The sequence below is a fragment of the Electrophorus electricus genome, unplaced genomic scaffold, assembly GCF_041902795.1.
Source record: "Electrophorus electricus isolate QZ-2024a unplaced genomic scaffold, ASM4190279v1 Scaffold47, whole genome shotgun sequence".
NCBI classification, from domain to species: Eukaryota; Metazoa; Chordata; class Actinopteri; order Gymnotiformes; family Gymnotidae; genus Electrophorus; species Electrophorus electricus.
In genome coordinates, this window is record NW_027658765.1 from 307,428 (window position 1) to 327,657 (window position 20,230).

The window sequence follows — 20,230 nt, forward strand, 5'->3', positions numbered from 1 at the left end:
CTTTAGTGAGCAAGGCTCCGATGAAAAACGCAAGTTATGATGGCCATTCACACTCCAGACACATTTTTTCGTAACTCAACAACGACTCCTAAGTTCTTTCAAACTTCTCAGTAAGGAATTCAAATCTGAAAAAGTACGTTCAAGAATAGTTTTGAGATGTCATTCACCATCAGGTGTTGGAGCAGACCCTGGTGACCCTGCCAGACCCCGGCAGAGCAGACCTCGGTGCCGCTGCCTTTTTACCTCCCCGAGACTTAGGCATAGGTCCTCGCCCTAGGGGGAGGAATGTCCTCCTCTGTTGATGATGCCATCTCTCCACCAGTCACCCAGGGCTGCTTGCTGACTCCAGAGCGCCTAGATTCCCCTGAGGTACCTCCTCCACCTCCATCGACGGGTCCTCCTCATGATCCGACCCCAAGTCTGACTCTAGGGTGACGTTACGGCACTCCCCTCGCTCGCCATACTCCGCATATCCCTCTGTAAGGTCCATGTAGGACTCTGCGGATTCCACCTCCAAGTACCTGTCCTCATAAATAGGTAGGTCTCCGTAGTACCCAGCAGGTCCCTGCTCTGTTGTGATCCCATGGAGCGAAGACAGGATGAGTGATGGCCTCACCCTGGTACAGGAAAAGTCCGCGGTGTCCGACTCCGAGGACTGGAAATAGTTATACCAGTCATTATGGTCAGACGTAATCCCGTGTGACTCCTCCACCTCTGCCCCCAGACCACGCTCTTCTGCAGCAGGAGTCAGGAGGGTACCCAAGAGCACGGAGGGATTGCAGGCACTATTTGGGGAAGTGCGTCTTTTCCCCTTCTTCCCCTTCTTCTTGCCCTTCCCAGGCATCCTTCTTTGGTTGGTGTTTCTGTGATGATTCGAGGCTAACAGTATGTGGAGTAGGGGCACGTTCAAACACACATTTTTATTTAACACAGACGACACATCTAACACCGCACACCTCACTAAACACCGTTCAAACACCAACAACACGTACTACAACACAAGAGACATATATACACACACACGAGGATTACACATAATACAGAACAGGTGGACGACACGAAAGGGCGCGGCGACATGGACGAACACACACACGTACACACCAAGACGTTTGAGGAGGGGCGGGGCTGCAACGTGACATAACCAAATCTAATAAGGCACCCTATGCATAGTTTTTTTTTCTTTCTTTAATCACTGTTGTCATCTTTTAAAGGTTAAACAACATTAATAATTTTTACACCATTTAATTGATTAGATACAAAACAATATACCTGCAAGTGCATCAGTGACGTCAAAGTGAACAGGAACTTCTAGACCTCCCGTGGAGCACCAGTACCAGCCAGCATCAGTCTTCTTCAGTCCAGTCATCAACACCGTGAAGGTGCCTTTCCCATCATCACTGATCTGCACTGCTGAATTCTGGGATGTGTTGGTCCTCCCCACTGTGTAGCAGGTCCAGTCTATAGATCTGCACCACTTCTTTGCCTCTTTCTTATATGCAGCGCTGTAGAGACACTGGACACTGACACTGCTCCCCTCCTCTCCACTCACTCTGCTCTTGGTCACAAACACAGCAGGAGCTGGAAACAAAGAAAGGCACTTTTGTATGAATATGTATGGATGAAATATATGCAATATGAGAAATGTCACTAAACTGAATATTCAATATTCATAAAGAATTTGTAATACCTGATTTCACAGTGATATATAGCTGTGTTTTGACATCTGGTTGAAACATTCCTGAAATCTCCACTGCACACCAATATGCTCCAGTGTTTCTCTCCTGTAGATCCCTCACAGTGACAGTAAAGAGACTCTGAGCTGGGTTATCAGTTACTGTCACTTTCTTGTTTGTATTGTTGGCATATGCCATAATCGTGCAGTAATTGAATGCTGTTACACGCTCACAGCACCAGTATTTCTTATGTTGTTTATATTTCAGATGTTGACAGATGCTCCACTCTGAAGAGTTAACTGCCTCTGTGACCAATTCCATTTCTCAGTGCCTGCATATACAACCCAGCACCACTGTTACTGGAACACAAGAATTCTTGTTTCTGCTAAGGAATTAAAAAATGCTACATATGAAAAAAAAAACAAAAAAAACTAACAATGTATATATTGTAGTATTGCATAGAAAATAACTTACATCAAATGATGAAAACGAAAATGAAATGCCAATTCATGTTGAATAAAGTGAGAAGCTTATTTGAGAAGCCTCCTCACATCTCTTTAGTCTTGTTGCCACTGTGGTTGAAGCAATCCAAACAGTTCCTGTTTGCTAAGTTTAAAGTCATGCTGTCACAGTGCGCTGGGCGCCCAGCAAGAGGGACAGGCCCACTGTAGTGGTTTGACACACTAATCAGTCCCATTAAATCATCTCAAATATTGAAATCACAATCTTTCATTTTTAACAAAGAAAGTAACATTAATGATTTGATCCCTGAAAGATTTAAATTACAGTCATTTGTTTGAGGATATTGGCAACAAGCACAATCTGAATGATATCAAGACAGACAACTTGGTGAGAATAAATGATACATTTATTAACGCAACTACTCTAAATCACAAACAATAGCATAAACAATCTGTATATTTACAGAAAAACAAGCTAAAATATAGCGAGCATGTGTTTATGTGTGTGAGTGTGTAAAAGGAGAGGAGAGCGAATGCTTTCATGCAGGTCGGTACACGCTCGCGAGAGCGAGAAGGAGGCAGACATGCTATTGTGCCAGCAATAAAATGGTGCAGAATTTAAACAGCAATGTGACTGTATGTTAATGAGCTCAGCTGGCTTGTTCTCACGTGATGTTAGAACAAAGGGTAATGGCAGGTTTACTAACTGAACAATAAGGTCAATGTGTCTGTGCCTATTGAAGTGACATGATGATACCTATGTTTGCTAGTAAAAAGCAAGACATAGAGAGATTGTATGCAAAGAGGAAAAAGAACTTCCAGTCTGTACAAATATTACTTAAGATTATCCAAACAAAATGGTATGTACACCAAGCCCAAATACTTTCAAGAAAGTACTAGGATCTTGATTAAACTTTACTGTTTAATTCAAGCAGTGGCAGCTGTTACTTGAGTTACTTGAGTTATAATCAGAAGGTTGTTGGATCAAGGTCCACTGTTGGGCATCGGAGCAAGGCCCTCAATTGCTCAAGTTGTACTCAGTTGCTTTGGATAAAAGCATCAGCTAAATGTAACCTATATACTTTTGCCCAGATATGCCCGACTATAAACTATGCCCAGATGTAAAAGTCTCACATGTTGATGATTTTTGGTGATTATCTCAGTTGGTCATCCTCACTCAGTTTGTCTACAATTAGGAGGGAATTTCCACCCCTGGTTTCTTGTTGATAAAATGTGACATCGTCAAGGTATGCTGGGAATATGAGTTCCATCCGCAGTTTAACAGGAGGGAACTGACCGCATTTGCAAGCTTGCTTGAAGAAATTTGGTGAACCTGTTGCTGTGGTAATGTTGATCAGATTTCTGTCTGTAAGCGTGTGTGTATGTGTTTCCTTTCTCTAGGTGTATCTCAGAATCCAGATCCGGTGCCAGGTTTCCTCACCTTTTCTGAACTTGACTCTGCTCTGTTCCTCCCCAGGTCTACCTGCCTGCTGGCCACTCCTGGCCACTCCTATATAAAGGCCCCTCCCGAAGGCAGAAGAGGAGGGAGGCAGTGGGGCTGTTGGAGGCAGTGAGGCAGCGGCGGCAGCGGGGGTGGCGGCAGTGGCAGCTAGTTCAGCAGTCGGTTTTGGCTTGTTTGTAATTGTATCATTTGTGTGTATGACCTTCTTTTCCCTGCTTGGACCTCAATTTTCTTTCGCTGGTGTGTGTCTTATTTATTGTTTTGGCCTGGGTCACTTCAGAAGAAATTGCACCAGTGTGTTTATTTGTAACTTCTGTATTATACAACAATACACTAAAAAGAGTCTACCATTTGTGCTTATGTTTCTTTCTGTTACTCTTTAACAGTTGCATGTTCCATTCCTTTAGCCGTTTATCATTCTTTTTCCTTGGTACGGTGCCATAGCCTAGACGGGGTGGTAACAAGACGTTAGTCTAGATTCCACCATCTCTTGGATCAATTAAATGGAGAAATATGATTCTCAGCTGTTTGCTGTTAACTGTCCACATGGTGCTGAGTGAAGAAAGTATCTGAGAGAGAGATGACAAAGCCCCTCTTTTAGGTCTAACCTTGATGGAGGAAAAACCAGGGAGAGAGTAAAGGTCTGTTGATCAGGGTATTTAAGACACCTGAATTCCACCTGCTTTTAGGCACACCCTCTTTCTTCCATTTGATGCAAGTTTGCTCAATGCGGTGATGATGGTGCTGCTATCTGCTGGATTGGCATGGTACCTAAATTTCCCCCCTTGGTCTTCAGGCTGGGGCTGATGTCATAGTCCTGAAGAGCACAAACGGTTATCCATGCAGTCCAGGTTTACTGTAATATCCACTTGCAGGTGATCAATTCCACAAGTCAACTTGTCCATCCGGTTCATAGTGTAATCCTTGAGATGTCCTGACATCATGATTACATATGTGCAGCTCTTTGGTAGTAACCAAGGCTGATTAACCAAACTACCTAAAGCAATGTAAGTGTACTATTGTAAGTCTTAGATTTTCACTTGATTTTAAAATGATGATACAAAGAAAACAAACTGGGTATCACAAATCATTGACAGGATTAAACGGCCTTTTGTTAGAAAGGAGGAAGTACACCAGGCCTGAGAAAAGAGGACATTAGCAAGTGTTAGCATTAGCTTGTGTAGCTGGAGTAAACCCATCATCAGTGTTTAAGATGCTAGATTAAAGGAATGACATTATGTGAAGTAATGTCCCTCCAGAAAGTTGTCCCTTGTGAGATGTAGGAAGATGTGCAATTACAAGGGTTGGTTGAGCCCAGTAAATTTTACTAGGTATGGTGGTTTCGAATACAATTGTCAAACATGGTGTCTCAATCTAAGTCTACCCTGTGATAGACAAGCATTTAAAATTGTACCAAATTACAATTTCTAATGTGGCTATTTGAGGATCTGGATTTCTTATATGCTACTGAAGATTATAAATAGGGTTATTCAATCTATACCAAATTTGCACCATGGAGGAAGCAGAATTGCTTACCTACATTCTATACACATTTGAGATATCTTATATGGATATGGCAAAAAACAGTTTTAATAGTTTTGTAAGAGAGTGCTGGAATGCCTTGCAGGATTCCACCAATATCCTGCCCCTGCTGTGCAGCTAACAAAGATGATAAAGGGTAGAAACCGAAAGGTATGAGAAGGGATGAAAAGTAGTAATGAAGTTTGGAAAGTAATGTCGTTCCTAAATACCCAGTCAGTTAGTTTTAAAGTTAAACATTCAAACATAACATGAAGAGTCAGCCTTCAGAATTAGTTAAAGAGAATAGCTGGTCCCATCCTTTATTGCCGGTTAACCTTAACAAGCATTATTGAGGCACCCTTCGTGAAGGTCTAACTGTCAAACAGAGAACCCATATTTTTATACACTTTTCAGAAGTGGTTATGTATTCACCCCACCTTCCTTTACATATTAGTGTTTGCATTCACCACCATTACATCTGAACCACACAGTAGTCAATATATGCAAACTGCTATTCAATACCCACACCAGTTGGAAGCCATTACCACTACATTCCAAGAGAAGATTTGTATTAGCCTTGTCCTAAAGAAGATTGTTTTTCTATATGGTCCTGAGCCTGGTGGAGAGTTCATATATCTTACCCTGAGGTCCACCAAAAGCCTACGCAGGATCCTTTACTGAAGCCTGAAGCCCTGTATGCAAGTCATTCTGAAAGGACACAGAATCTCTAAACTCCCTTATGTTTTATGTTATTAATCTGTCCAATGCACTGTTAGGCCTCTTTTCCCTGTAAACACGCATGTTATTACCTCAGTAATAACAGGGACCACCTCTTGTAAAGAATTTATTGCATTTGAAAGTATGGAAATGTGGTCAAAGGTGATGCTAGAAACATCTCCCTTTAAAGGTTAGAAAAGGATATGGAAAGGTGGCTACATGCTTAAAAGCTAAAATGTTACATGTAACTAAACTGTGAGAGATGCCTTTATAAAGAACAGTGTGTGAATCTACAGGGGATGCAGTGGCTGATGTGATCGTGCGTCTGCTATGATAGCGAGGCGAGGTTATTATATTGTGGCTTGTATGTAGTTCAAATGAAATTAAGGAATGGTCTGAGATGGCATCCGACTGGGGTAGTCTGACTATGTTCTCCGTGTCCACCGTATGTCAATAGTAAGTCAAGCGCATGTCCATCAGAGTGTGTGGGTTCTCTTATACATTGGATGAAACCAATTGATTCTGATATACAGCTAAAGGCCAATCTCAAAGGGTCTTGGGCATTATCAAGGTGAATATTGAAATCACAAAAAATAATGGCTCTTTCTACAAAAGTGACTAGATTAGAAAGGAAATCTGAAAATTCCTTAATAAATTCTGAGTAGGGCCGTGGTGGCCTATAGATACCAAATAGTGAAACAGGCTGGGTGGGCTTCATATCGCTGGCTACATCATTCATTTTAGAAAAAAAAACAAAATTTCCCCTTTTTTCCTCAATTATCCTGTTATCTTCAATTCCCTGCTCTAGAGCGATTACTCACGTAATACTAGTCAGAGTTTTAGGGTGCCCCAAAAGGGTGCATTAGGTGCATTAAAGTTACTAATAAAGACATCAGAATATTCCCTGTCTTTCAAGTAGAAAATAAATCAGAATACCACAGAAATGTATTTGCTATTAAGTAACCTAGAGCCTTAAAGATTATTTTGGACTTCAGTGGACGTAAGAACAATAGCAGGTAAATAAACTTTATTTATTTATTTATTCCTTAATATGGCATTCTCTAAAATGATGTAAATACATTGAAAATATGCAGTACAAGTGCAGTAAAATAATTCAATGTTGTACTTCTTCTTCTTCAAAGCAGAGCATTGGGTACTTAATACAGTAATGTAAATAATGTGATACAAAAAGTTAATGAAGTACAAATTCATGAAACTCATGCTGCTAGTATGTTAAAAGTTATAAATGTAAATGACAATTAATTATTCATACTGTTGTTGGTGGGGAATTCAGTAGATTGACTGATTTAAACTACTCCCAAAGTATTTGCATAACCTGAAACACACATTCGAGTCATGTGGTTTGGCCTGCCACGTTCAGTGGGAGGGCTGTGTTTGCAACCACACCTGCACCTTGTTCGTCTCAATGTATATAAACCCGTGTTAAAGTGTACAGGGTGTTGGTCATTGTCGGTGTAATGTCTGAATGTAACGTGTTTATGTTAGATGTATTCTTGTGTATTATGTTTGTTTAACTTCATTTGTTTCAGGTCCATGTTTATTGTTTCTAATACGTGAGTGCCGCTGTCATTTATGTTAATAAATGTTCGTCCCAGTCGGTGGAGTCTGTGCGTCCTGCCCCTCGCCCTACGGCACTCGGGCTGCCACACGTAATCACAGTGCATTATTTCTTTATTATATTAAACTTTTGTACTGGTGTTAAAGCAGTCCAAATATTATACATTGATTCATATACTAAGTACTAAAAGTGTTATACATTGATTGATGTACTATACATCAACTTTTTTTATGGCTACTAAATAAAGGTACAACACTGAGCCTGATAAGTATAAACATTTTAAACAGCTTTTTATCATTTAGGTTTTTTTTTTCCTTTTGTGCAAGTCTAAATTAGTCCACTGGGACAATGACACACAAACACTAACACCAACACATCAATGGTCCCTCAATTTAGAGTATTTTTTATTTGAAATGGAGCCCAACTGAGCATGACAACACTGGGATGGAGCAGCGGGTAGGAGAGCCTCATCTTCAGCGTTGCTTGGAGGTGCTCTCCATGGAAGTGATGGCCCAGGGGTGGAAGAATGCCATTCTGGTGGAGAAGGCGGGGTGCCAATGAGACAGGTGTGTCATGCCTGCAGAAGACACTGTCAGAGGCAGATAAGCAGAAGGACAAGGTGAAGTAACATAGCTCAAGGTCCCTACTTAACTGCACCATTTAGAAAGCATGCATAACTTAAAGATAGTTGTGAAAGCCTGAAGGTCTACAACAGGCAGTAATGAACTTTTCTAAACTGGATTTATGGGTTTTACATTGCGCAGAGGCTGAACGATTTTTAATTTCGACCTTTTGACAGTGTGTTTACAGTATTTACTTACTGTAGCCCAGTCCTTGAATGAAGTATTTCAAGGCTTCTGCCAGCTTGCCAGGCTATAAGGTAAGAACAGGACACAATAGATTACACAGTGCATCACTCAGTTTGAATGCAAGAGCATTATTTTAATGGGTAACGACAGACCTGATCAAGCTGTGGTAGACCTCCACAGTCAGCCATCTTCATGAGGGACAACATGAAGGACAATGTTATTCACCACAAGTTCATCACAACGTTCATGATTTATAAGCCCCCAGTGACATATAATGACTTCTGCATTTATAATGAGAGTCAAATAAAAAAAGCAAAACATAACATTTTAAGTATTGCTTTGCTGAGGTTTGAAGGTCACTAACTTTGAGGAGGGTTGTCTTTGAGGGATTCATTTTGGAATTGCAGTCAACCTACGACAGAAAACACAAACATTTGCACGCAGGCTCCCAGGTACATATAGAAGTTTGATTTGAATGCTGGGTTGGATTTTGAATGTTGTTTTTAAACTTCTGCATGTAAAACAAGCTGTACATACCACAGCATCCACCACAGGAGAGTCATCTCCTACCACCAGAAGAGTGTGACACCTACAGCAACAAAACCTTTCAGCCATGTGGTGGCACAGGGGCATTTTACATCAAAAAATAACATGGAATAAGGATAAAAGAGAAACAGTTTCTCACTTACTTTAGAGTCTTTCTACCCAGAGAAGTTCTCTTAATGTTCAGTTTACTTCGGCTGAAAATTGATCAGATCTAATAAGACTGGGAGCTGTTCATATGACAAACAAGTCTAGAAGCAGAGAGCTCAGAAGATTCCATAGAATGCAGATGTCAGTCATACCTGTTGTAGGACTTCATAAAATGCAGAAGGTTGGTCTGGTTAATCCTTTTGCTGATGTTGTGATGGAAGGTCTTTACAAATTCTGCCTTCTTCTTAATCTCCTCCTGCCACGGTGCCATAAAGGAGTCAGTCCAAGACGCAATCAGTCACAAAACATCAAAACTTGATGTGAATATGAATTTAAATGTCTCTTCCTCTATATGCACAGTCTGCACAGGCACTCGAGACAGAAATGTATAATAAAAAGAATATGTAAAAAAAAAAAAAAACATTGTTGACCTTTTGATGGACAATAATGTAGGCATCTGGTTCTTTAGTTACGAAAAGGACACAGTCTAAATTCAGGACAGCTCATTTGGAACACTCATCTTTAGTAATAAGGCATTTAACTTTTAAATATTCTAGTTCAGTGTTTAGTGACCCAGTCCACAGTACACATGAAATGGCCCACATGTTTATTCTAACCCAGCCCAGTACACCTGTACCAGGTGTTCATTTTCCTAATGGCTTGGTTTAGGAGCTAGGATGATGTTGTCAGGAGCTGGGATAGAGGGAAAATGTGGGATGTCAGATGTATCACAAGGACTGGGTTGACAAGTACTGCTCAATAATACATACAATATACATTTCATTTTAGGCGTTATTTCGTACCTGACCGAACAGGTGGGAGATGACAACACTGGGGGGACCAAGGGCCCAGCTGGAAATCTGTGGAAAGTGTGGGTTGATCTTTAGTGGCTGGAGTACACATAAGCTTTGATCAAATACATTACTTTATTAAAAGAGGCTTGACACTTTTCTAAGGATCCCAAAAGAATAAAAATATAGGGTCGATTGTCACCATATGATTGGCATGAAAGGTTAACTGGAAACTGCAGAAAACTAAGAGTAATATGCTGAGAACTATTTGTTATCACATTGAAAGTTATATGGATTCAGTGAACAGCCAAGACACAGGGAACAAGACGGTTTAAATACATGAATTAATAAGAGTTAAACAAGACAGGTGCAAATAATAAGGAGCAAAGAAAATGAAACTAAGCAACGGAACCACAACAAGGAAGTAAAGCAAAACAAAAGACATGAGACAGGGAAACCATAGACATGGACGCTAGGTGGGACCAGCTAAACGACATAATTGTAGAGATACAGGGATCGTGATGTTTAAGCAGGGTGTTAACAGAATGATAATTACTATTGCATTAGACTGTGATACCTTGGATGCTGCCCGGTCTGCCCAGCCCTCTGCCTGAGCATTAATGTTCATCAGGACAAGGCCCTCAACCAAGTCTGGGTACTTCAACTGCAAGACATTTATGCATGAGCAGTCAAAGGGAGATAAACCTTCAGGGCAAAATTACTTACTATATGTCAAACTGTTGTAGTTAAATGAGCAATTAAGAGTCTCCATATTTGGCATTCTTGCACTTTACATTGCACTTAGAAAAAGGTTTGTTTACATGTGCAAGCAGAGGAACAATAGTGAAGTGTCAGTATTCTGGAGAGTTGATGTCTAGCTAGCTTGACAGTGTAATGATTAGGATTATGCTGCAAGTATCAACACTTTGTTACAAAGCAAGAATTTCACCAAGGAGTAATCCTTGTTTGATCATTGTGTTAAAATCTATTGGGAAGAAAGACAGTGCTACAACTCACAGCGAACCGTGTGAGGATGTTTGCTCCTGCTCCAACACCCATTCCAATAACACTCTTAATTCTGTGGAGAGAAAAAAATGTACATAACTTTAAACCATTAAAGCGCAAGGTTTCAGATTAGAACAAGGATTGACAGTTTAATCTCAGAGTAAATGGCTAATCTGGTTCACTCACTTAAAATGCTTGAGCACAATTGGGAGGGTCTCGGAGAGCTTGTCCATTGAGGGATATGTGAATCTACAGGAAAAAATTGCCCTGAGTGAGTTATAATTCTAAGGGACGCCACTGATTCTTCAGGATTTGAACCTGCTAAACCTAGCTATGATGTACTGGGAGCCACAGCCATCAATGTAGCATATGAACGCTAAGAAAAAAGTTCATGAAAGAAACCCTGGTGCATGACAAGCCGGTGCCAGCTAGACATGCTGACAGTCAGGGCCTCCAGATGTTAGTTTAGGTGGGCACCAACACCATGGCATAGAGTCGTCCTGTCTGACTGCCAGGAAGGAGTGGTCTGAGGGCAGACGGAGGGCTATGGAGTAGGTTCTGATAAATATACATTCTGGAAAAAATTGTATGGGGTAGCTGAAGGTCACATTTTAGATTAGATTTAACCTTGGAATGTCTTTCAGCCCCTGAAAGAACATTGTGGCATATGGTGCACTCACGCTCACCCTGCAGGGAAGGTGCTGGCACCCTCATGTTGCCCAGGAGCGTTGACCTGACACACGGCAAAGTGTCGCATGATTTCCTGCATGTCCTCATCATAGAAAAGAACGTCGAAGCAAGTTTTGTCTGCAGACATGCATTCCAGGGTCATTACAACACAATAAATGACGCTTATGCTAAGTTTTAGACTTTAGAGCAATCAGCTACGTGCCACAAGCAACAGTATCAGAGTCTTACGGTTCATTCCGATGTCATGGTAGGTGAGGATGACCGGTCGGTTATCCCTGGGGATACCTGCCATGGTGCAGCATACAGTGCCAAAGGGGGTCTCCACATTGTCCTCCTATAAGACCCAGGTGGAGTATAAAGGTCTAGGTCTAGATGTATAAGAAAAACCTCTAAAAAGAGGTCTGATTCCACTGCAGTGGTTTTGTGTGTCAGGACATTACTCTGTCACACTTAGAACTACTTCTGTGGAATGAGCCTCTTATCACGAGGAATGTCAATCATTTATTTATTATTTATCATTAACCAAGTTAATTTGTTTACAAAAGATCATGTTTGACTCAGAAGACACATGACAGTGCTTGAAAACATGCTTTATAGGTAAAAGCTTTAGCCTATTGAAACATCTGTGAAAAGGTAGTGCTACTTACCACAACTTGACCCCAAAATGCCCCCTTAAAATCCTTCAGACAAAACACAGAGAAAAATAGATTTTGGAGTGGTAACATTTCATTCTGGATGTGAAAAGATCCATCCCATAGACTTTATTCTATTAACAGTACTCAATGTCTGAAAATACAGCCTTATTTTACCGGACACAACGGGTCCATACAAAAGGCATCATCAGATGTTTCTTCATCATCCTCCAATAGAGGGTTATAGAGGGCCTGGGGGTTAAGAAGCAAAAATTCTCAGTACAAAGTTAGATAAAACTTGGTTGTAAGGTAGTATTAAACAAGTATTCTCTTTTTAAAACATTTGCCCAACCTACCCTTTTTGCCATTATCCCAAAAGTTGACGAGCAAATATTCCTCGCTAAATCGATTCCCTGTCTGAATACCGTCTGCATTGCTGGTGCCACTGTAAGGGTCGTTTCCTTTTGGTCACAGAGATTCAGTACAGACTTATTTGGATATTAGGCTGTGCAGTTCCAATTTAGAATATTTGCAGCTCTCCTGTAATAGTAATATTATGACATCACTAAAATACTTTTGAGCAGTTTAATGACAGATTCCCTAAAATCTATATGACAAGAACACCATGCCACTTTTTAATGCTTGATGAAGTATGTTTTGGATGTTACAGCTGTTTTTCTGACAGACCTTCTCTGTTTGAAATGCATCAAAATGATCCCTAAGAGACTAAACATTCCACTGTACCTTGTTCTGTAAAATTCAGTAGTAATCCACCACCTATGGTTAGGTTTAATTCACCCTATTGTCTCCCAACCTTTGAACTGCTGAAGTGTGTCAAGTGAAATAACATATAGATGCTTGCGCTCACCTTTAAAATAGATGTAGTGATGTCATAGCCATTGTGACGTCATAGACATTGTGATGTTACTACAGGGTTGCGCTGACATTTTGGTCATTGGGAAAATAAGTCAAAAGTTTAAAAAATATGTGAAATCCCTATTTTTAGCGGCAGCTGAGTACGTAGCTGAAAGATGGGTACAGTTATATAGACATTTATTACAGTTTTCCAATACAACACGAAGTCCCTCCATGCAGGCACTACATGGGTTTTTGATAAAGATCAAGACATTAACTGTAATACAGAGAGAGGTCGGTAGAGTAGGCAAAACTGTCATCAAGTAAAATTACTGTTACTTTAAAATAATAACTACTGAAGTAGAAGTAAAAGTAGTCATTTAAATGATTACTTAAGTAAAAGTAAGAAAGTATCTGTTACAAGAATACTCAAGTAGCAAGTTACTTCACTGGAACTCATTTAATAGCAGTTTAATGCCATTGAACTGTGTCAAATCAATGTGCCCTATTACCATTGAATTTTTACTATTACAACAGTAATGTAAATAATGTGATACAAAAAGTTAATGAAGTACAAATTCATGAAACTCATGCTGCTAGTATGTTAAAAGTTATAAATGTAAATGACAATTAATTATTCATACTGTTGTTGGTGGGGAATTCAGTAGATTGACTGATTTAAACTACTCCCAAAGTATTTGCATAACCTGAAACACACATTCGAGTCATGTGGTTTGGCCTGCCACGTTCAGTGGGAGGGCTGTGTTTGCAACCACACCTGCACCTTGTTCGTCTCAATGTATATAAACCCGTGCTAAAGTGTACAGGGTGTTGGTCATTGTCGGTGTAATGTCTGAATGTAACGTGTTTATGTTAGATGTATTCTTGTGTATTATGTTTGTTTAACTTCATTTGTTTCAGGTCCATGTTTATTGTTTCTAATACGTGAGTGCCGCTGTCATTTATGTTAATAAATGTTCGTCCCAGTCGGTGGAGTCTGTGCGTCCTGCCCCTCGCCCTACGGCACTCGGGCCGCCACACGTAATCACAGTGCATTATTTCTTTATTATATTAAACTTTTGTACTGGTGTTAAAACAGTCCAAATATTATACATTGATTCATATACTAAGTACTAAAAGTGTTATACATTGATTGATGTACTATACATCAACTTTTTTATGGCTACTAAATAAAGGTACAACACTGAGCCTGATAAGTATAAACATTTTAAACAGCTTTTTATCATTTAGGTTTTTTTTTTTTCCTTTTGTGCAAGTCTAAATTAGTCCACTGGGACAATGACACACAAACACTAACACCAACACATCAATGGTCCCTCAATTTAGAGTATTTTTTATTTGAAATGGAGCCGAACTGAGCATGACAACACTGGGATGGAGCAGCGGGTAGGAGAGCCTCATCTTCAGCGTTGCTTGGAGGTGCTCTCCATAGAAGTGATGGCCCAGGGGTGGAAGAATGCCATTCTGGTGGAGAAGGCGGGGTGCCAATGAGACAGGTGTGTCATGCCTGCAGAAGACACTGTCAGAGGCAGATAAGCAGAAGGACAAGGTGAAGTAACATAGCTCAAGGTCCCTACTTAACTGCACCATTTAGAAAGCATGCATAACTTAAAGATAGTTGTGAAAGCCTGAAGGTCTACAACAGGCAGTAATGAACTTTTCTAAACTGGATTTATGGGTTTTACATTGCGCAGAGGCTGAACGATTTTTAATTTCGACCTTTTGACAGTGTGTTTACAGTATTTACTTACTGTAGCCCAGTCCTTGAATGAAGTATTTCAAGGCTTCTGCCAGCTTGCCAGGCTATAAGGTAAGAACAGGACACAATAGATTACACAGTGCATCACTCAGTTTGAATGCAAGAGCATTATTTTAATGGGTAACGACAGACCTGATCAAGCTGTGGTAGACCTCCACAGTCAGCCATCTTCATGAGGGACAACATGAAGGACAATGTTATTCACCACAAGTTCATCACAACGTTCATGATTTATAAGCCCCCAGTGACATATAATGACTTCTGCATTTATAATGAGAGTCAAATAAAAAAAGCAAAACATAACATTTTAAGTATTGCTTTGCTGAGGTTTGAAGGTCACTAACTTTGAGGAGGGTTGTCTTTGAGGGATTCATTTTGGAATTGCAGTCAACCTACGACAGAAAACACAAACATTTGCACGCAGGCTCCCAGGTACATATAGAAGTTTGATTTGAATGCTGGGTTGGATTTTGAATGTTGTTTTTAAACTTCTGCATGTAAAACAAGCTGTACATACCACAGCATCCACCACAGGAGAGTCATCTCCTACCACCAGAAGAGTGTGACACCTACAGCAACAAAACCTTTCAGCCATGTGGTGGCACAGGGGCATTTTACATCAAAAAATAACATGGAATAAGGATAAAAGAGAAACAGTTTCTCACTTACTTTAGAGTCTTTCTACCCAGAGAAGTTCTCTTAATGTTCAGTTTACTTCGGCTGAAAATTGATCAGATCTAATAAGACTGGGAGCTGTTCATATGACAAACAAGTCTAGAAGCAGAGAGCTCAGAAGATTCCATAGAATGCAGATGTCAGTCATACCTGTTGTAGGACTTCATAAAATGCAGAAGGTTGGTCTGGTTAATCCTTTTGCTGATGTTGTGATGGAAGGTCTTTACAAATTCTGCCTTCTTCTTAATCTCCTCCTGCCACGGTGCCATAAAGGAGTCAGTCCAAGACGCAATCAGTCACAAAACATCAAAACTTGATGTGAATATGAAATTAAATGTCTCTTCCTCTATATGCACAGTCTGCACAGGCACTCGAGACAGAAATGTATAATAAAAAGAATATGTAAAAAAAAAAAAACATTGTTGACCTTTTGATGGACAATAATGTAGGCATCTGGTTCTTTAGTTACGAAAAGGACACAGTCTAAATTCAGGACAGCTCATTTGGAACACTCATCTTTAGTAATAAGGCATTTAACTTTTAAATATTCTAGTTCAGTGTTTAGTGACCCAGTCCACAGTACACATGAAATGGCCCACATGTTTATTCTAACCCAGCCCAGTACACCTGTACCAGGTGTTCATTTTCCTAATGGCTTGGTTTAGGAGCTAGGATGATGTTGTCAGGAGCTGGGATAGAGGGAAAATGTGGGATGTCAGATGTATCACAAGGACTGGGTTGACAAGTACTGCTCAATAATACATACAATATACATTTCATTTTAGGCGTTATTTCGTACCTGACCGAACAGGTGGGAGATGACAACACTGGGGGGACCAAGGGCCCAGCTGGAAATCTGTGGAAAGTGTGGGTTGATCTTTAGTGGCTGGAGTACACATAAGCTTTGATCAAATACATTACTTTATTAAAAGAGGCTTGACACTTTTCTAAGGATCCCAAAAGAATAAAAATATAGGGTCGATTGTCACCATATGATTGGCATGAAAGGTTAACTGGAAACTGCAGAAAACTAAGAGTAATATGCTGAGAACTATTTGTTATCACATTGAAAGTTATATGGATTCAGTGAACAGCCAAGACACAGGGAACAAGACGGTTTAAATACATGAAGTAATAAGACTTAAACAAGACAGGTGCAAATAATAAGGAGCAAAGAAAATGAAACTAAGCAACGGAACCACAACAAGGAAGTAAAGCAAAACAAAAGACATGAGACAGGGAAACCATAGACATGGACGCTAGGTGGGACCAGCTAAACGACATAATTGTAGAGATACAGGGATCGTGATGTTTAAGCAGGGTGTTAACAGAATGATAATTACTATTGCATTAGACTGTGATACCTTGGATGCTGCCCGGTCTGCCCAGCCCTCTGCCTGAGCATTAATGTTCATCAGGACAAGGCCCTCAACCAAGTCTGGGTACTTCAACTGCAAGACATTTATGCATGAGCAGTCAAAGGGAGATAAACCTTCAGGGCAAAATTACTTACTATATGTCAAACTGTTGTAGTTAAATGAGCAATTAAGAGTCTCCATATTTGGCATTCTTGCACTTTACATTGCACTTAGAAAAAGGTTTGTTTACATGTGCAAGCAGAGGAACAATAGTGAAGTGTCAGTATTCTGGAGAGTTGATGTCTAGCTAGCTTGACAGTGTAATGATTAGGATTATGCTGCAAGTATCAACACTTTGTTACAAAGCAAGAATTTCACCAAGGAGTAATCCTTGTTTGATCATTGTGTTAAAATCTATTGGGAAGAAAGACAGTGCTACAACTCACAGCGAACCGTGTGAGGATGTTTGCTCCTGCTCCAACACCCATTCCAATAACACTCTTAATTCTGTGGAGAGAAAAAAATGTACATAACTTTAAACCATTAAAGCGCAAGGTTTCAGATTAGAACAAGGATTGACAGTTTAATCTCAGAGTAAATGGCTAATCTGGTTCACTCACTTAAAATGCTTGAGCACAATTGGGAGGGTCTCGGAGAGCTTGTCCATTGAGGGATATGTGAATCTACAGGAAAAAATTGCCCTGAGTGAGTTATAATTCTAAGGGACGCCACTGATTCTTCAGGATTTGAACCTGCTAAACCTAGCTATGATGTACTGGGAGCCACAGCCATCAATGTAGCATATGAACGCTAAGAAAAAAGTTCATGAAAGAAACCCTGGTGCATGACAAGCCGGTGCCAGCTAGACATGCTGACAGTCAGGGCCTCCAGATGTTAGTTTAGGTGGGCACCAACACCATGGCATAGAGTCGTCCTGTCTGACTGCCAGGAAGGAGTGGTCTGAGGGCAGACGGAGGGCTATGGAGTAGGTTCTGATAAATATACATTCTGGAAAAAATTGTATGGGGTAGCTGAAGGTCACATTTTAGATTAGATTTAACCTTGGAATGTCTTTCAGCCCCTGAAAGAACATTGTGGCATATGGTGCACTCACGCTCACCCTGCAGGGAAGGTGCTGGCACCCTCATGTTGCCCAGGAGCGTTGACCTGACACACGGCAAAGTGTCGCATGATTTCCTGCATGTCCTCATCATAGAAAAGAACGTCGAAGCAAGTTTTGTCTGCAGACATGCATTCCAGGGTCATTACAACACAATAAATGACGCTTATGCTAAGTTTTAGACTTTAGAGCAATCAGCTACGTGCCACAAGCAACAGTATCAGAGTCTTACGGTTCATTCCGATGTCATGGTAGGTGAGGATGACCGGTCGGTTATCCCTGGGGATACCTGCCATGGTGCAGCATACAGTGCCAAAGGGGGTCTCCACATTGTCCTCCTATAAGACCCAGGTGGAGTATAAAGGTCTAGGTCTAGATGTATAAGAAAAACCTCTAAAAAGAGGTCTGATTCCACTGCAGTGGTTTTGTGTGTCAGGACATTACTCTGTCACACTTAGAACTATTTCTGTGGAATGAGCCTCTTATCATGAGGAATGTCAATCATTTATTTATTATTTATCATTAACCAAGTTAATTTGTTTACAAAAGATCATGTTTGACTCAGAAGACACATGACAGTGCTTGAAAACATGCTTTATGGGTAAAAGCTTTAGCCTATTGAAACATCTGTGAAAAGGTAGTGCTACTTACCACAACTTGACCCCAAAATGCCCCCTTAAAATCCTTCAGACAAAACACAGAGAAAAATAGATTTTGGAGTGGTAACATTTCATTCTGGATGTGAAAAGATCCATCCCATAGACTTTATTCTATTAACAGTACTCAATGTCTGAAAATACAGCCTTATCTTACCGGACACAACGGGTCCATACAAAAGGCATCATCAGATGTTTCTTCATCATCCTCCAATAGAGGGTTATAGAGGGCCTGGGGGTTAAGAAGCAAAAATTCTCAGTACAAAGTTAGATAAAACTTGGTTGTAAGGTAGTATTAAACAAGTATTCTCTTTTTAAAACATTTGCCCAACCTACCCTTTTTGCCATTATCCCAAAAGTTGACGAGCAAATATTCCTCGCTAAATCGATTCCCTGTCTGAATACCGTCTGCATTGCTGGTGCCACTGTAAGGGTCGTTTCCTTTTGGTCACAGAGATTCAGTACAGACTTATTTGGATATTAGGCTGTGCAGTTCCAATTTAGAATATTTGCAGCTCTCCTGTAATAGTAATATTATGACATCACTAAAATACTTTTGAGCAGTTTAATGACAGATTCCCTAAAATCTATATGACAAGAACACCATGCCACTTTTTAATGCTTGATGAAGTATGTTTTGGATGTTACAGCTGTTTTTCTGACAGACCTTCTCTGTTTGAAATGCATCAAAATGATCCCTAAGAGACTAAACATTCCACTGTACCTTGTTCTGTAAAATTCAGTAGTAATCCACCACCTATGGTTAGGTTTAATTCACCCTATTGTCTCCCAACCTTTGAACTGCTGAAGTGTGTCAAGTGAAATAACATATAGATGCTTGCGCTCACCTTTAAAATAGATGTAGTGATGTCATAGCCATTGTGACGTCATAGACATTGTGATGTTACTACAGGGTTGCGCTGACATTTTGGTCATTGGGAAAATAAGTCAAAAGTTTAAAAAATATGTGAAATCCCTATTTTTAGCGGCAGCTGAGTACGTAGCTGAAAGATGGGTACAGTTATATAGACATTTATTACAGTTTTCCAATACAACACGAAGTCCCTCCATGCAGGCACTACATGGGTTTTTGATAAAGATCAAGACATTAACTGTAATACAGAGAGAGGTCGGTAGAGTAGGCAAAACTGTCATCAAGTAAAATTACTGTTACTTTAAAATAATAACTACTGAAGTAGAAGTAAAAGTAGTCATTTAAATTATTACTTAAGTAAAAGTAAGAAAGTATCTGTTACAAGAATACTCAAGTAGCAAGTTACTTCACTGGAACTCATTTAATAGCAGTTTAATGCCATTGAACTGTGTCAAATCAATGTGCCCTATTACCATTGAATTTTTACTATTACTATTACAACAGTAATGTAAATAATGTGATACAAATAGTTAATGAAGTACAAATTCATGAAACTCACATGCTACTAGTATGTTAAAAGTTATAAATGTAAATGACAATTAATTATTCATACTGTTGTTGGTGGGGAATTCAGTAGATTGACTGATTTAAACAACTCCCAAAGTATTTGCATAACCTGAAACACACATTATGAAGACTTCCATTAAAATTAAATTTATTTCAAGATTAGACTAGGAATGGAAAGAAGTACAATGTAAGAAAGAATTAAATAGGTCCTCTGAAAAAGCTGAAATTGTCAGTCATGTAAAGCTTTTACAAGATGAAGCATAATGTCATGGAATGTTAGCCTCCCCCGAGTCATGTGGTTTGGCCTGCCAC

General features: G+C 40.0%; 3 protein-coding genes across 3 annotated transcripts in view; all 3 read right to left on the reverse strand.

The window, feature by feature from the left end:
* Positions 1-322: 322 nt before the first annotated feature.
* LOC145656098 (polymeric immunoglobulin receptor-like) overlaps positions 323-20,230 on the reverse strand; it is a 179,573-nt gene continuing 159,665 nt past the window's right edge. The window contains exons 4-5 of the mRNA XM_081709508.1: positions 1,270-1,578; positions 323-735 (exon numbers count right to left, since the gene is read on the reverse strand). Of these exons, the coding sequence (XP_081565634.1) occupies positions 323-735; positions 1,270-1,578 (722 nt within the window). The remainder of the gene's footprint in view (positions 736-1,269; positions 1,579-20,230) is intronic.
* On the reverse strand, positions 7,613-11,855 carry LOC145656115 (protein NDRG1-like). The gene is made up of 13 exons (XM_081709517.1): positions 11,630-11,855; positions 11,398-11,518; positions 10,898-10,960; positions 10,724-10,784; positions 10,284-10,370; positions 9,719-9,805; positions 9,068-9,171; positions 8,912-8,962; positions 8,760-8,811; positions 8,587-8,634; positions 8,375-8,410; positions 8,235-8,286; positions 7,613-8,002 (listed from the first exon to the last, which is right to left on the reverse strand). The coding sequence occupies exons 1-13, from the start codon at positions 11,691-11,693 to the stop codon at positions 7,887-7,889; spliced, it is 942 nt and encodes a 313-aa protein (XP_081565643.1). The 5' UTR covers positions 11,694-11,855; the 3' UTR covers positions 7,613-7,886.
* LOC145656096 (protein NDRG1-like) lies at positions 13,839-18,267 on the reverse strand. Its single transcript, XM_081709506.1, has 13 exons — positions 18,054-18,267; positions 17,822-17,942; positions 17,322-17,384; positions 17,148-17,208; positions 16,708-16,794; positions 16,143-16,229; positions 15,494-15,597; positions 15,338-15,388; positions 15,186-15,237; positions 15,013-15,060; positions 14,801-14,836; positions 14,661-14,712; positions 13,839-14,428 (listed from the first exon to the last, which is right to left on the reverse strand). Exons 1-13 carry the CDS (start codon positions 18,115-18,117, stop codon positions 14,313-14,315), a joined length of 942 nt encoding a protein of 313 aa, XP_081565632.1. The 5' UTR covers positions 18,118-18,267; the 3' UTR covers positions 13,839-14,312.

Excerpts from the sequence above, each read along its gene's own strand:
- LOC145656115 (XM_081709517.1), bottom strand. The coding sequence starts at position 11,693 with ATGGCAGGTATCCCCAGGGATAACCGACCGGTCATCCTCACCTACCAT. Across the intron at positions 8,963-9,067 it reads TTTATGAAGTCCTACAACAG|CCGAAGTAAACTGAACATTA; the intron begins GTATGACTGACA and ends ATCAATTTTCAG. Across the intron at positions 8,812-8,911 it reads CTGGGTAGAAAGACTCTAAA|GTGTCACACTCTTCTGGTGG; the intron begins GTAAGTGAGAAA and ends TTGTTGCTGTAG.
- LOC145656096 (XM_081709506.1), bottom strand. The coding sequence starts at position 18,117 with ATGGCAGGTATCCCCAGGGATAACCGACCGGTCATCCTCACCTACCAT. Across the intron at positions 16,795-17,147 it reads ACATCCTCACACGGTTCGCT|TTGAAGTACCCAGACTTGGT; the intron begins GTGAGTTGTAGC and ends AATGTCTTGCAG. Across the intron at positions 15,061-15,185 it reads CTCCTGTGGTGGATGCTGTG|GTTGACTGCAATTCCAAAAT; the intron begins GTATGTACAGCT and ends TTTCTGTCGTAG.